The sequence below is a fragment of the Barbatula barbatula genome (assembly GCF_947034865.1).
Source record: "Barbatula barbatula genome assembly, chromosome: 1".
Taxonomy (NCBI): domain Eukaryota; kingdom Metazoa; phylum Chordata; class Actinopteri; order Cypriniformes; family Nemacheilidae; genus Barbatula; species Barbatula barbatula.
The window spans coordinates 20416155-20431065 of NC_136766.1; the positions used below are offsets into that span (position 1 = coordinate 20416155).

The window sequence follows — 14911 nt, forward strand, 5'->3', positions numbered from 1 at the left end:
AAATTGTGAACAGCCGTGTGAGAGATGTTAACTCGCAGCAATGGCTTCACCGTTTCTGGAGAGTCCTGTGGATCTAGGAGCTCAAATTGTTAAAAGAGCTTTACGCGGAGAAAGGTTGTTGAGAGATAGACAAAACCCACTTGCTTTCCCTGATGACTTTTTATACGAGAGATACAGATTTTCGTCGGAGGGAATAGTGTATCTTTGTCGGCTTCTTGAGCCCCACATAAAAAATCCGACGCGGCGAAGTCAAGCAATCAGTGTACCACAAATGTTATGCATTACCTTGCGTTTCTTCACAAGCGGTACATATCTGTATGCTGTGGGTGATGCCGAAATGATCAGTAAAAACACTGTCTGCCGAACTATCCGCCGGGTGGTCATCGCACTTCAGAGATATATAAACACTTTCATTGTGTTCCCTGGTCATTTACCCACTGTTGTCATAAAGGAGGGTTTTCATAAAATAGCGGGTAAGGTGAATTTATACATGACCCATAAATAACACTCCACATAAAGGTTTTCTAAACTACATTTTTGATCATTTAAAAGGATTCCCCAAAGTCATTGGAGCAGTAGATTGCACACACATTGCAATTTCTAAGCCCGTTAAAGAGATCGAGGCTGACTATGTTGACAAGAAATTCACACACAGCCTCAATGTTCAGGTAACGGTATGCCTTTTGTACTCTTAAGCTGACTGGTCGTCTTTGATGCAATGTAGATGTTTGCACTGTGTTTTACAGATGACATGTGACCATCAATGTATGGTCACAAGCTTGGATGCTAGATGGCCTGGATCAGTAAATGACTCCCAAATTTTCAACGCATCAGTGTTGTATCAGCGCTTTAAGGACGGTAAGGCAAACCGTTAACTATAACAACATTCTTTATCTAAGAAATGAACTTCCTTAATTTTCTGTTGATTGACAGGGCTATATGATGGCATCTTGGTAGGAGACAGAGCATATGCTTGTCAGAGCTTTTTGATGTCTCCCTACCAGAACCCAGAGACACAACCACAGCATGACTTCAACATGGCCCTCGGTCAAACAGGGCTCACGATAAAAAGGACTTTTGGCATTTTAAAGGCACGGTTTGGATGTCTCCGTGATTTAAGGGTGTCGCCAGAACGGGCATCACAGATTGTCGGTGCGTGTGTTGTCCTCCACAACATAGCTACTATAAGAAAGGAACGAATGCCACAGGAACACCACATCCCCCCTGAGGACGTTGATCCTGTTAGCCCGGATCACCCAGCTGGCAGAGCTATGCGAGATAACATAACTACACAGTATTTTTAGGTAAAATTCAATAAAGGTACACTGGAATGTGAAAGGTATCATATGTCTTTAGATATAATAAAAAACACAAGAATACCTCAAATTCCCTGAAACCTTTGAATTGTCCAAAAACCTTCTAAATGATAAAAATAATTTGATTCTTTGATAGGGATAGTTCACCCAAAAATCTAATTTCTGTCATGATTTACTCACCCCTCAGGTTATTGATATATTTGGACTTATGTTAGCAACTGACATGGGGCATCCTTGACAACCATAGTAGGAAAAATATTATTTTAAAACATTTTTTTGTTCTGTTGAAGACAAAAGATATTGAGGAATTAATGAAAGCAAGTAGTTCTGGCTACCATTTTAATTTGTTTTAAGTCAACCAAACAAATGTATATGGAATAACTAGAGAGTGAGTAGTTCATTACAGAATTTCATTTTTGGATAGACTATCCCTTTAGCAGTTACATGCATTTAAGTAATATACACTGCTCTGTATTTAATTTTATTTTAAAGAGGGTGATACTATACGATTATTTTGGGGGGGAAACCAACACAAGACTGACATTTTTAGCTTATGCAAAATTTTATTTTGCATGTTAAACTGTGAAGACTGCACTAATTTCACTTTAATATTAAAATCTTGACCAGAATATTGACTCCGGATGCCGACAGTGACCTACAGCTTACAAACACTGAAAGAAAAAATAAAGTGCCTGAATGTACAATGTTTAAAACAACAGTCAAACAATGTCAATAAAGTATAAAAGATCTATTTACCATTCAGTACATAAAAGCCAAAAAATGGAATGTAAAGAACAAGCATTTCACAGTTACACTGGGTTAAAGAAATTTTAAGGTGGAATGGAGGTTTACATATGCAAGGATGCATGTGTATTGTATGTTTGTGTCTATGAGATACATGGGATTTTAAGTATGTCCATCAATGTTAATCGTGCAAATTATGTACCCCCACGATTTTATAACAATTCCAAACCTTTTAAACTAACTAGTAGCTCCATCACACCTCAAACAGCTCTTTAATCACTGGCAGCATCATACATGTTATTTTTTGTTTCCAAATGATCTACAATGTTTGTTCTTTCTTTAGCTCACTCTTTATACAGGTACTGATTAATGTCGTTTACATTATTTTATTGTATTATTGTACAGTAGAATATTGTTTCTGTGTGTGTACGTTGTTGGATAAGACTGTCTATTGGACCATGCTGTACTAAATACTTGTGAATGTGGAAATAATGAATGATAACTTTTGTGCTTTACTTTTTTTCATATGTACATTCCTTAATCGTCATCGCTGTTGCTACATTTATCTACAAGCACATATTATTTATTTTAATTTCTCCATACTCAACGTACCATAATAGACACCAGGCATTTTCCCATTTTTAAGACCAACCTGTTTTTTTCCGACATGAAATTTAACTTGAAAATATGAATTGAATAAAAAATCAGTGCATGTTTCTTGAACGTTAAGAAATGTAACCGTGTTCTGTAATGCTAAAGCTCTCTAAACTGCCTAAAATACCGTGAATTTGCAAAAACTAGGCTAAGAGTTTCAGAATTTACAGCATGACCATCCTTGCATTGAACCTGTGCAGAAAATAGCAAAAAATACTACCAGACATGCAACAATCTTTCATCTTGATGCCAAGTCGTGAAGCATCATTATTCTTGGCAGTGAAAATAGCACCAGCAGATATTTAGTACCAGTTCAAATAAAATGAAACCATAAGACCTGGTCCCCTGCTCAATCTCTAATCTTTAAACATGATCTTTTTCATATTATCACAACACACTGTGTGATAAAGTTTAACATTAAAGGAGACGACTGGAGACTCAAAGCAGACTTGAGGGCATAGTCTAAATTAGTTAAAATCTGTCCATACACACAAATACACACTGAGATCTCACTCAGAGTGGCAGTATATCTCCATCCCTCCTTTCACTTGTGATCAGGGCTTTAAAGTCATTCAGTAAAGCTGCCCATTGACAACAAAGTGAACATTAGGAGAGGTACATTGTATTTGGGTGATTTTCATATCAAATGCACATATTTATACCACAGAGTCTCTGATCTCGGAACCCAAACGGACCCTTGGGCGAGGGGAAATGTCACTGATCTCCACATGACTGTCTTTAAACCCATTCTGTGGTGTTTGGGTGAGTGTCTGTGTTTCCACAGAGTTCTGCTGCAGTAATTTGTTTGTGCAGGAAGTCTCTGGTGGAGAGATTATGTAGCCACAGGTTTCCTCCAATGTCTGGTAGCTTTTGTGGTCTGATGGGGAAGTTGGAAGCACACCACCATTCAGGGGTAAACTCTCCCCAGGCCCAACTGAGCTTTTCTGGGCTCCTCCAGTTTGCTCTCCCCCCCTAAGCATCTCCTTCATCCGGCCCCTCTGTCGGTACGCCAGAGACAGGCCAAAGGAAAGCACGCAGACGGCTAACAGCACACACACCACCGCCAGCTCCGTGCCATATGTCTTTATGCGATGTTGAGCAGAGCGCACCGATTCACCGGACAGCATGTCTGAAGATATGCTCTGAATTATAAAAGGTTCGTCTATCCGTCCTAAATTGGTGGTCATCTCAGACAAAGGCTCTGCTCTCACACAGTAATTGGCCAAGAGTTGCCGGAAGCCACTCTCCTCGGACCAACAAGAGAAGATCTCCTCACATCCCTCTCGGCCACTGACTACCAATCCACCATCTGGGCTACGAAACAGGAAGTGACTAACATCTGGTTTGTACAGCCATTTTCTGTGGGCGTGGTTGGAGCGAAGCTTGCAGGGCAGCAAACGAAGAGTGTTCACAGGGACTACAATGAGCTGGCAGTCAGAAAACGGTGCACTTGGGAAGGAATGTGGTAACACTAGAAATAAATAGAGAAGTTATGTATAACACTCAATGATTGAAGCAGACCATATGTGTTTAGGTATTATTAACAACATTTAAGTTTACCTGTGATCTTAGAGTCAGTATTGAACAGTGTGCTGTTACATTTGGATATGGTGTCTGCCGTCTCTATATCCTGCTGCCAATGTCTGAAACATAAATATGATGGTTAAAAGCAGTAGTAAATTAAACTATTACTTTTCACCAGAAATCATGGAAAAGGGAAAGAAAGTCGTACTTTTGTTTTGGGGTTCCTGTGACATCAGTGCAATGTGTGCCTGTCCAGGCACAGTATGGGTCTTTGGCTAAAATACACTCCCCACAGTTGTTATGGAAACTGCAGTTTGCTACTGGCAGCTGTACAATGCCAGAGTGTGACGACACAAATAACAAACCCTGTTTGATGAGAAAGGGAGACAGCGAGTGTAAGAAAAATTATGTACAACCAGAAAATGTTCTTGCACAGAAACTAAACTTCATTCAAAACATACACACACCTTTGCTGAGTCCAGCTCTATATGTTGTACTGGTTGTGTCTCTAGAAACAGACTGATTTCCTCAATGATGTGCATCGTACCAGCCACATTCACAGCCTTTTGCAAACGTCCATCATCTGCAAATGACAAATGATGAAAAGACGATCAGTATCCGTGACAGTTTTGGAGAAAAAGGACGTCACAAACCAAATGACAAAATAAACCCTTCACATACCCGTGCCGATAAACATCACATCGTAAGCCCCGTGGAGGCCTTGTACGTGGTGCACAGCAATTTGTGTGTAGCGTACAGTGTTTGTGAAGAGCACAGGCTGACTTTTAATCGGGCTGTCCATCAGGAAGTGATCTTTCACAAAGTTTAGCACATTATCTGGCATATCCAGGGACGACCCTATTCCCATCTGCCTTGAAGCATTAGTAATACACTGAAGAAAGAAAACACATTAAATTTGTGAAGAGCTTTAGAAATACCCAGTGATAATATCAAGTATATACAGTATGTGAGTCAATAAGTGAGTGTTGTGTGTGTGTTCTCTCACCATTCCAGGTCGTGGTTCTGGTACGGAGAGTGTGTGTGTGTACCATTGCTGTGTCTCTCGAATGACCTCTTTGTAACGGCCATTAAATGCTTGCTCTACTAGATCCATGCTGAAAACACACACGGCTGAACTGCCTGCCAGACCCTTGCTCCTGCAAAAGAGTCATAAAGATTGTTTACTTAGCACGAATAGAAAAAATTTGTATAGGTTTGCATTTTTTGCATGTGTTTTTCAAACTCTGTTGGCTGAGCATTTAGCAAAGTATTCATCGCTGATCAGCGTTATCTATAACTTGATCATCTCTTCTTAAAATGTATTTGAGAAAGAGCGTGTACTAAATGTACATATTCTGTATTTCTACTTACCACTGAGAAGTAAAGACTGCATAGAGGAGTGTATCTCTCTGCTTTTGAGCAGGAAGCACATACACATCCTGTATGATGTTAAATGGAAAGCCATCGTCTGGGAGCGAACACAAGAGCTGGGCTTTCAAAAATGTGGTCCACTTCTTCTGCAACACTCTCTCTCCACCCTGATCCTCCTGATTGGATAAAAATACAAAAAAAAAAACTTTATAGTAATATTGATTTAATCTATAGGTACGATAATATAAATGACCAGCAGGGGGACTCATAACTCCAGCCTATATATCAAGGCAAGTTTCTTTTGACATAAAAAGAAAAACCTTCCAGTGGAGGCATTACAAAAGTTACATAAAGGTACTTTTATAAACATCTAGTTACTGTTTACTTCTGATATAGCATGGTATTTACATATTAACCTTTAAGGTTACATTAACCTTAAGCTAAAATCATGACAATCACGGATTTGTGGTATGTTGCAATTACAACTTCAAAATGTGTTCCTTTAAAAGTCTGGGTAAAAACGTTTTTCCCCATTGAACACAATATATTTAATTTTTAGACAACACAAAATATTTGGAACAGTAGAGACAACACAAAATATTTGGAACAGTAGTAAACCCTTTTTTGTTCCCACCCCATTCTAGCAATAAGTTTACATTGCATTTCTAGTAATTCAACTTTTAGACATACATATGATCGCTTTTCCACCACTGTCTGAAACGGTGACAGTTATATTTCCACGTGAGCCTGGTGTGACACGGCACGATTACAAACTGTTCTCGCCTCGGAATTTTCAGCACAATGAATGCAATGTTTACATTCTAAACATTTCTGTTATCAGCCCTGTTTTGGAAAATGAAACCTTTTAGTTACCGGCTCACATGGATCGGCACGGAGTGGAACGATTAAGCAACAAGAACAATTTGCTGCGATGGTGGATAAAAACCCAATACATAAATCAATTAAATGCAGCAAATTAAGCATAAAAAATAGCACGGAACTTCCTGGATTCCAGCAATTCAGTCTTTGTTGAGACAAAAAACAGCATAACAGAAATTTAAGTGGTTTTAAAACTGTGACCTTTTTAAACCGTGGTATACCATGAACCCGCAATTCAGTCCACGCCTGATGGTACTCAAAGTTACTTCAGAGAATATCTTTGAACTTTGATGTCAATTTACTTATTACATAATCCTGATTTGTGTATAGCCATTCAGAGCATGTTAGTAAATGGCTAACATGCTCTGTAAATGTTTTGATTTCATTTTGGCCTTTAAATGTTTGGCAATGAGTATGTGTGTGTATGTATGTGTGCTCACTCGAGTTTATGCTAATTTTATCAATCCAATGTGAACTGCTCGAATACTTCACATTACCTTACACACACGTGCAATCCTGGACACTATGGTGTTATCAAAAAAGTCGAACTCCTTCCCCATCTCACTGAAGAAAAAGTAGATCTGATCATAACCTCCCTCATCTGAACCCAAAATATGAGCAGAACCTACAAACGCTGGATCTGAAAGGGCACCAACACAATGTCTTAGTACAATAATACAGGAAACATTAAAAATACAGTACAACTGTCTCTCAATATCAGTCAGCCATTTTATGGTTTCAGTATGCGTGAGAAAGGGTAGTTTAGTAATCACTGATATGGGCTTTTATTTTTAGATATGTATCTCGTATGCGACCCTTGTGATTAAACATGTGTGTGTCTGTGTTTACCCTGGAGCCAGTTGAGAGAATTTTCTGTTTTTAGAGGAGTGCCAGACCCCAGACTCCTATATATGGTGGGTTCATTACCCTGGAAGTTACTGACAGTAGCAGTGTACAGCTCCCCACCTGCAATACAACAAAACATATTATTTTGCAACACAAAATAATAACGTTCACTGAACACTGCCAAGATTATATAGAAGTGTGGCGCTATAACAAATCAGATTAAGTACTAATAAAAATGTGTACTTAGAATGCAATGTATTTCGCTTTGTATTAGAAAATAAAAAGAAATGTCAAATGTAGGCATGGATGTTTTTGCATGAGTAAACTCACCAACTATAATAGCTGTAGATCTGGATTCTGGATTAAAAGGGCAACGTCCACGGCCATCCTCCAAAACATTTTCACCCCGTTCATCTCTCTCCAGAGAGAAATTCAAAATGTTCTACAACAATTCAAGAGATACGTGAACACTGATCAATTACGAGAACATTTTAAATCAGACACACATCCAGAAACAAAAAGATAGGAGAACTCACAATGTAAGCACACGTAGGGCTGAAGGCATATGTTCCACACACATACAGATGAGTGCTATTCAAATGAAGTAAAATCTTGATGTAATTAAAACAGTCCGTCTGAAACACAAAACATAAGTGAGTAACAAATAGTTTGAGTAGGTTCAGTTTTTATTTACGCACGCATGCGTACACACACCCACACACCTGAGGGTCCTTTCCCTTAAAGCTGCATTCTGTCCTTTTTACTTCAGGTGTGTTCCATGAGAGCTGCAAAAAATAATGCAGAGTAAAATCAAAATGCACATCTACACACACACACACACGTGTTTTCTACAAACATCACCACATGCACTTACTGTTCTCTGAAGATACGTTGCACTGATGTCGTCCAGGCTGAGAGAGAATATGTTCTCCCTGGCTCCCACGTACAGCTTGCTCTCATCTGGGCTCAGCAGAAGTGTTGAGTAGTTATATACACCCTCCACTGAGAACTCTCTCAACGGTCGTCCTTCTGCATCTGTACACACAGGAAAATACAGTAAAATTTAACACGGGTTTCTAACTAGAACAAATGCGCTGTATAACACAAAAAACCCATCATGCTACACACAAGCCATTAACCTTTAGATCCTTCAGTCCATTCAAATGCATGTTGGATTCTCTGCATTTTACTCACATAAACAACACAATCTTGACTGTTGGCACATAAACAAACCTTCTCAGATTATGTTAGTTTGCATGTCCAAGGTTTCCTGGCAAGTCAAAAAGGTCACCAGTGCTAATTCAACATACAGCCATTTCATTTGCATTCACTATCATAAGTTATACTGTGTGTGGCTGTTATTCAGGGTACAGTACACCAGCCAGGGTTTGGAAATGGTTTTAATAGCTCTTGTAAATGTTTACAATCAAGGATTAAACCCTCCGGTGCGTTTGGCAAAAATGAGTGCACATAACATTTGGAGCGGTCTAGTAATGGGTCTTTTGGGAATAAGAAACGTTGTGGTAGTTCATGTAGCCCCAAACAGAGTTAAGTTTTCGCAGATGAGTGTGTCTGACTGCAAAAGAGGCTTTGCTGGCCCAGACTCCCTCTGTGGTCATTACAGAGTCAAACAGCATGTCCCCAGACAGAGCAAATGGGACAGAAACACGCAGGAAGAAATCCAAGACTTTTTCTGTAAAAAAAATCTTGATCACAGTAGATTGATAACAATGGTAAGAAACAAAACACAATACCTGACATATTATAGCATTAGCATGTTTTTAGTAGGGCTGGTCTGAATACCATTTTGTCATACCGGTAGTCATCAACACTGAATATTCAAAGCTTCGGAGGGAGGGGGCTATCTAATAACAGGAATCTCTGTGTCTGTCTATCTGTTTGCATTTTTATTATGTCGAGGACCGTTCATCCAATCGACTTCATACGTGGCCAATTTCTGGTTTTGGAATCGATTCTACTGCTTTCAATTCCTTCTCAATTCACTGCTTTACTAGAGATTTCTATTTATTATTAAGAAATGTACACATTTTTAATGCTATAAAATTTTCTAAGCTGTCACTCTTTTACATTTAATAATTGTTAACTGTTTCTATACCAAAAACCTTAACAAAATATCTTGATATTGTCCTGCAATTCCAATGAATATGTTGTGAGACTGTGCTTTAAACAGTACAGGTGCATCTCAATTATTTAGAATACCTAGAAAAAGGTCAATCGCTCATTTCAGAAAGTAAATCCAATATATTATATAGATTCATTAGAAATAGAGTGAAATATTTCAAGACTTCAGAAAACACAGTGGACCAAAGTCCTCTATTCAGATGAAAGAAATTGGAAATCAAGGTCCCAGAGTCTGGAGGAAGAGTGGAGAGGCACAGAATCCATGTTGCTTAAAGTCCACAGTCAGTCATGATTTGGGCTGCCATGTCATCTGCTGGTGTTGGTCCACTGTGTTTTCTGAAGTCCACAGTCAACGCAGCCATCTACTGTGCTATGTCATTTTAGAGCTTTATGGAGATGCCGATTTAATTTTCCAGCAGGACTTGGCACCTGCCCTCAGTGGCAAAGGTCCAAAAAGCTGGTTCAATGATCACGGTGTTACTGTGCTTGTTTGGCCAGCAAACTCGCCTGACCTGACCATAGATTCTCTATGGGGTATTGTCAAGAGGAAGATGAGAGACACAGGACCCAACAATGCAGATGACCTGAAGGCCGCTATCAAAGCAACCTGGGCTTCCATTACACCTAAGAAGTGCCACAGGCTGATTGCCTCCATGTCACGTCGCATCGATGCAGTAATTCATGCAAAAGGAGGCCCAACAGAGTATTGAGAGCATAGAAATGAACATACTTTTCAGAAGCCTGTCATTTCTGTTTAAAATATCCTTTTTTTATTGATCTTATGTAATATTCAAATTTTCTGAGACACTCAATCTTGGGTTTTCTGTTCTTTTTGGAATCGATTCCCCTTCCTAAAAGTGTCGCATTTTGGTGCAATATGGAAACGCGACGCGTCCATAATTAGTAAACTTTTAATAAACTACAGTCCCAAGCCTCAAATTAAAATAGTTCCATTATTTAGTTTAGTTTCTGTATTAAGTTAATTTAGGAAAATGTTTGGAGTATTTTTTGTTTGCGGTTCAGGTGCTAGCAAATTGTAAGTGGGGCCTTCAAATATTTTTGTGGACAATTGCGGCCTAGAAGGTTTAGACCTAGTGCACTATAAAAAATATATAAAAAAACAGACATAATGTAGTTAAAAAGTATTTTCTTTCATCATATCTCATAAACCAAGTGATTAAAAACTGTTATTGTTGCACTGTTATGAAGATTTGATACATCATGGTACCACAAGCATGAGAAATTTGGTCTGATGGTCAGAAATTGTACATACAGTAAATGCTACCGACTCTGGATGACGGTAAATAGTTCATTTATCTGACTACCTGAACTAAACCCGTCATAATGACTACTGAAGCAATCATCTGTTTGTCCCAGGTTGCTCTAGGTGCGACTGTGTGTAGTAAATTAAGTGTAAATAGCTTTGGATAAGAAAGCATAGCTTACTGTATGAGAAACTGATGCGTGCTTTGATGTCATCTTCATTCGCCACGGTTACTTGTACAACTCCAGACAAAAAAATCCATATGATGGAAGACAAGAGCCAGACAGACTTTGTGGTTACCATGGATACTTTCAATTTGGTTTCCATGGCTACAGCTTCGTATTTGAAGATGTTTATATTCCAGGTGTCTTTGGTATTCAGGATGTGATGTTTATACCCCACTGTTGTTTATTAGTTCGTTCCGTACATAAGGTCAACAATGTCCTACCATACTTCAATGTCCTTAAGGAGGTCAATGGTGATCAAATATCTGATTGTTGTGGGCAAACACACACTTATTTGAAATGACAGATTCCTTTTGTTAGGGATCGTTTACATAAGAAGTTCCAATTAGACTGTCTGGAATCTGTAGAGAAAAAACAGAAGCACATTTAGGGTCATGATTAGACTGAAAATAACAGCCTGAACGATGTGGCTTCACTGGCAGTGTATTAATGAGAATACATTTATTTTACTGCACAAATGAGCATATACCACCTGAAGTTATCAAAAGAAATCTGAATTCTGATTTGGATTAAAGAACTTAAGTGAGTGTTCATCAGTTACAAGCATACCAAACACATGCATTAGTGCACATTGGAAAAAACGCTGAATCTAATGTCCTCTTGGAATAACATTATCCTAACAGAATTTGGAAATGCACCAGCTCCTCCCTTTTGGCCTGATCAGCTTTTAAGGAGGTTATCCAAAAAACTAAAAGCTGAGTAGTCTCTGTAGCGTCAAGGTCAACGTTAATAATATATCAAAAATTAAAATTCTGCTCACCTTTATTTAAATTATCACATAATACTGCATTAGAACTGATCCAGAGGACGGGATACTGTTTTGTTGTCTTATACTTTACAAAGCAATAAATGCAAACCATTCAGGTCACTAATGGATAATAATTAAGTCACATAGATAACTAAACATATAACAACTGTAAAACAATATACTGTAAATATATAAATGATATAAAGTACATATATCTACAGTATGATTGCAAATATTTACAAAGGCAATATGTGTACCGTGTAGACATCAGAAGTTCAAAGCTACACAGTAAAAGTGTGTGTATAGACATCTGTGTACAATACATACAACCACACACACACAAAAACCAACACAGACAAATCAGCAAGACACTATGAAGTCTTCTATGTGTAAAGGAAACATAACTGTGCATCTGCTAAGACTCAGAATTAGATGACGGGCTCTTAAATGATTAAAGACTCAGATAAAAATAAACCATCCTGCTTATACTTACATGACCTACAGCAGCCCAATAACAGTAATAAATTCCTATAAAAAACAGTGTCTACTTAAAACTCCCTCCAATTAAAGGTCCAGTGTATGAAATCTAGCGGCATCTAGCAGTGAGGTTTCTAATTACAACCAATGACTCACTCCACCACTCCCTTTCAAAGCACTACTACGGTGGCTGACACAGGACTGAAAGATTGCAACGTTTTTGCTTCTTTGCCGAAGGAGATAACGCATTTACGAAAAGCGCTCTGTAGAGGATTTTGTCCATTTAGGGCTACTGTAGAAACAACAAGGTGAATTCCATGTAAACGGACCACAGTGGACCTTTAAGAACCGTATTTCTGTACTCATTAGCAATGCTAAATCCCCCTATTCTGACATGTCAAGGTGATAACTCAAACCTTTGAAAAGCGGGTGAATTACATAAACTCTGTACTTGCTTTTCAGACTAAACTCATCATGTCCACTCTTGTCTTCTAGTCCCTTCTATTTAACAATTACAAACAGTTGACTAAGAGCAGTAAAAAAAATAAACAATGTAAACAATACAAGCACAAATCTCACATTGGTCTGCTTTCTTTTACTACCTTCCTTGCAAGTCCTCCGGGCAAGAAATTCAATAAAGGCATCAATATCAATGACCTAAACTGAAACTTCTGACAAGCTTGTCTACAAGTACAAACAGTGGATATTCCACATCTGTGCAGGCACAGACAACAAGGCAGAGGATGTTTTTCTGTCCACACCAGCTTCAAGGTGTGACATGGTCAGATCGTCTAACAAACTATGCCAAATGGACAACTATCATTTGTCAACTCCCCACTGATTCAAAAAGATCAGAACAAAACCACACCGTGTTAACTAAAAACCATAGGCATCAAATACTTCTTTGATGGGACAAATGAGGTATTCATTGTCATGTTTCCATAGTCTTTGATACAAGTGGCTGATGCTGTTGTAACGGAGCAGACCTTAAGTAAACAATATAGGTCTGCTTTCATGTTTCTTCTCAATTTCTCAAACACCGACTGTCAGAAATCCTTGTCTGTTTATAAGCAACACTCTAGATTCAGCCTGAGAGTAGCAATATGAGAAAAGTTTCTTTTTTAAGTTGCATTTAAAGTTGACCACTTGATTGTTTTCAATTATAAAAGTGATATGTGAAATAGGTCATTTGTGACGTGTTAATTATTATCAACACTCCCTTGCTCCAAAATAGGAGGATACATGTCACATGGCCTTAGGCATTTAAACAAAGCTCAAACTCCAGCTAATGCAACCGAAAATAATGTCATCGTGATCGCAGTGTTAAAAGTCAATCGTTAATTTAATGTTGATTAATTTATTCTAAATAGAAGCTAAATGTATTTCTTACATCTTTGTACGTCGTTCCTTTTATCTCTCTAGCACGTACATGTAAGGTTTACTTTGCAGTGACTACTGAAATCACACATGGACAATCCAACACCACCTTGTTTATGAGCCCACTTCACCCACCCCCAACTCACCCCCCGCCACCACAAACACACGACACGCACGCTGGATCCTCACACACCGTTGTACCAAAGCAAATAAAACAAACGTAAATGGAGTAAAAATAATTATTAAAACGGCAATTTAGCAACAAGTGCAACAACACGCACTCATCATTCAACAGTTTATGGTAATCAGTTCCTCTTCTCGGAACAATACTAAATCCTCGACAGTACCTCTCGATGGACCACCGCTGCCCCCAACTTGTTGTATATTCATGTAACTTACCAGGAAAACGCCTAAAGCCATTGCTTCCCTCTCCGTTGAGAAAGCGAGTTGAGTTGACTATGAAATGAGCCATAAAACGTATATTCCCACGTGTTTCTTTCGGTCCCGGTGAACTGTAAAATTCAGCCGCTTGGTTCACGCATCTACCGCTGAGACTCGACCCTCCTCCTCCTCCACACCACTCAGTAGAGCCACACCTCTAACACATTCATACATGAAACTAGAGGTGCTTCTTAAAGGGCCTTTATTCCTCTGTGCTAACGTGAAACTAGTCTAAATGAATGACTAAAATGCTAACATGACAAAACAGATCATGGTTTAAATGACTTTGTTTTCGACTTGTTCATGCAAACGTATGTTTTGAATAGAATTGTGCTGTGATTTACGTAAAAGTTTAAAATAACTTTGATGTGAAAATAACTTCAAACATTGAAAATGTGCTTAAAATGTTGTGTTTGTAAACATTTTAAAACACGTTACTAACTGTTTTACAGCAATATATTTTTTCATTTGAAAGATAATAGCCCTTTTTACAATGTTGCATTGTTTCAAAGCAGCATTACATGAAGAAAGCAAAACAAACAAAGTAACAAGATACTATAGATGACACCAGAGTGATCAAGTGAAAATGTTCAGTGAAGTCTGAAAAGTAGATTGTAGTTTCAGTTGAAAACAATTCACAAGCACCAGAAAAAAAAAGAAAATTACAGGGGATTAGAGGTAGATCAAGGGTCAGAACTGAGTTCAGGCATCCATGAAATCTCTTGTACTAAAGTAAATTAAATGAAGTATAATACTTCTTCTGAGCAGCTGTTACTTCATTTCAGAGTTCGTGGTTTGAATTTAGTACTTTGTTGAAATGAGGCCTTATTAGTAATGTCTAGCAACTCTTTACCTTTGATAATGTTCTAATGAATCACTCACT

At 38.3% G+C, this 14911-nt stretch overlaps 2 protein-coding genes across 2 annotated transcripts; one reads left to right on the forward strand and one right to left on the reverse strand.

Moving 5' to 3' along the window:
• Nucleotides 1-11: 11 nt before the first annotated feature.
• harbi2 (harbinger transposase derived 2) lies at nucleotides 12-2785 on the forward strand. The gene is made up of 4 exons (XM_079462444.1): nucleotides 12-473; nucleotides 553-668; nucleotides 747-858; nucleotides 934-2785. Exons 1-4 carry the CDS (start codon nucleotides 41-43, stop codon nucleotides 1302-1304), a joined length of 1032 nt encoding a protein of 343 aa, XP_079318570.1. The 5' UTR covers nucleotides 12-40; the 3' UTR covers nucleotides 1305-2785.
• sema4bb (sema domain, immunoglobulin domain (Ig), transmembrane domain (TM) and short cytoplasmic domain, (semaphorin) 4Bb) lies at nucleotides 1646-14202 on the reverse strand. The gene is made up of 15 exons (XM_079462432.1): nucleotides 13987-14202; nucleotides 10923-11326; nucleotides 8209-8369; nucleotides 8057-8119; nucleotides 7871-7969; nucleotides 7665-7776; nucleotides 7338-7454; nucleotides 6986-7128; nucleotides 5610-5785; nucleotides 5245-5395; nucleotides 4920-5130; nucleotides 4706-4821; nucleotides 4447-4604; nucleotides 4275-4357; nucleotides 1646-4185 (listed from the first exon to the last, which is right to left on the reverse strand). Exons 2-15 carry the CDS (start codon nucleotides 11065-11067, stop codon nucleotides 3371-3373), a joined length of 2550 nt encoding a protein of 849 aa, XP_079318558.1. The 5' UTR covers nucleotides 11068-11326; nucleotides 13987-14202; the 3' UTR covers nucleotides 1646-3370.
• Between the last annotated feature and the right edge of the window lie 709 nt (nucleotides 14203-14911).

Excerpts from the sequence above, each read along its gene's own strand:
- sema4bb (XM_079462432.1), bottom strand. The coding sequence starts at position 11,067 with ATGGAAACCAAATTGAAAGTATCCATGGTAACCACAAAGTCTGTCTGG. Across the intron at positions 7,970-8,056 it reads TTAAGGGAAAGGACCCTCAG|ACGGACTGTTTTAATTACAT; the intron begins GTGTGTGGGTGT and ends TTTGTGTTTCAG. Across the intron at positions 5,786-6,985 it reads GGATTGCACGTGTGTGTAAG|GAGGATCAGGGTGGAGAGAG; the intron begins GTAATGTGAAGT and ends TTATCCAATCAG.
- harbi2 (XM_079462444.1), top strand. The coding sequence starts at position 41 with ATGGCTTCACCGTTTCTGGAGAGTCCTGTGGATCTAGGAGCTCAAATT. Across the intron at positions 669-746 it reads CACACAGCCTCAATGTTCAG|ATGACATGTGACCATCAATG; the intron begins GTAACGGTATGC and ends TGTGTTTTACAG. Across the intron at positions 859-933 it reads GTATCAGCGCTTTAAGGACG|GGCTATATGATGGCATCTTG; the intron begins GTAAGGCAAACC and ends GTTGATTGACAG.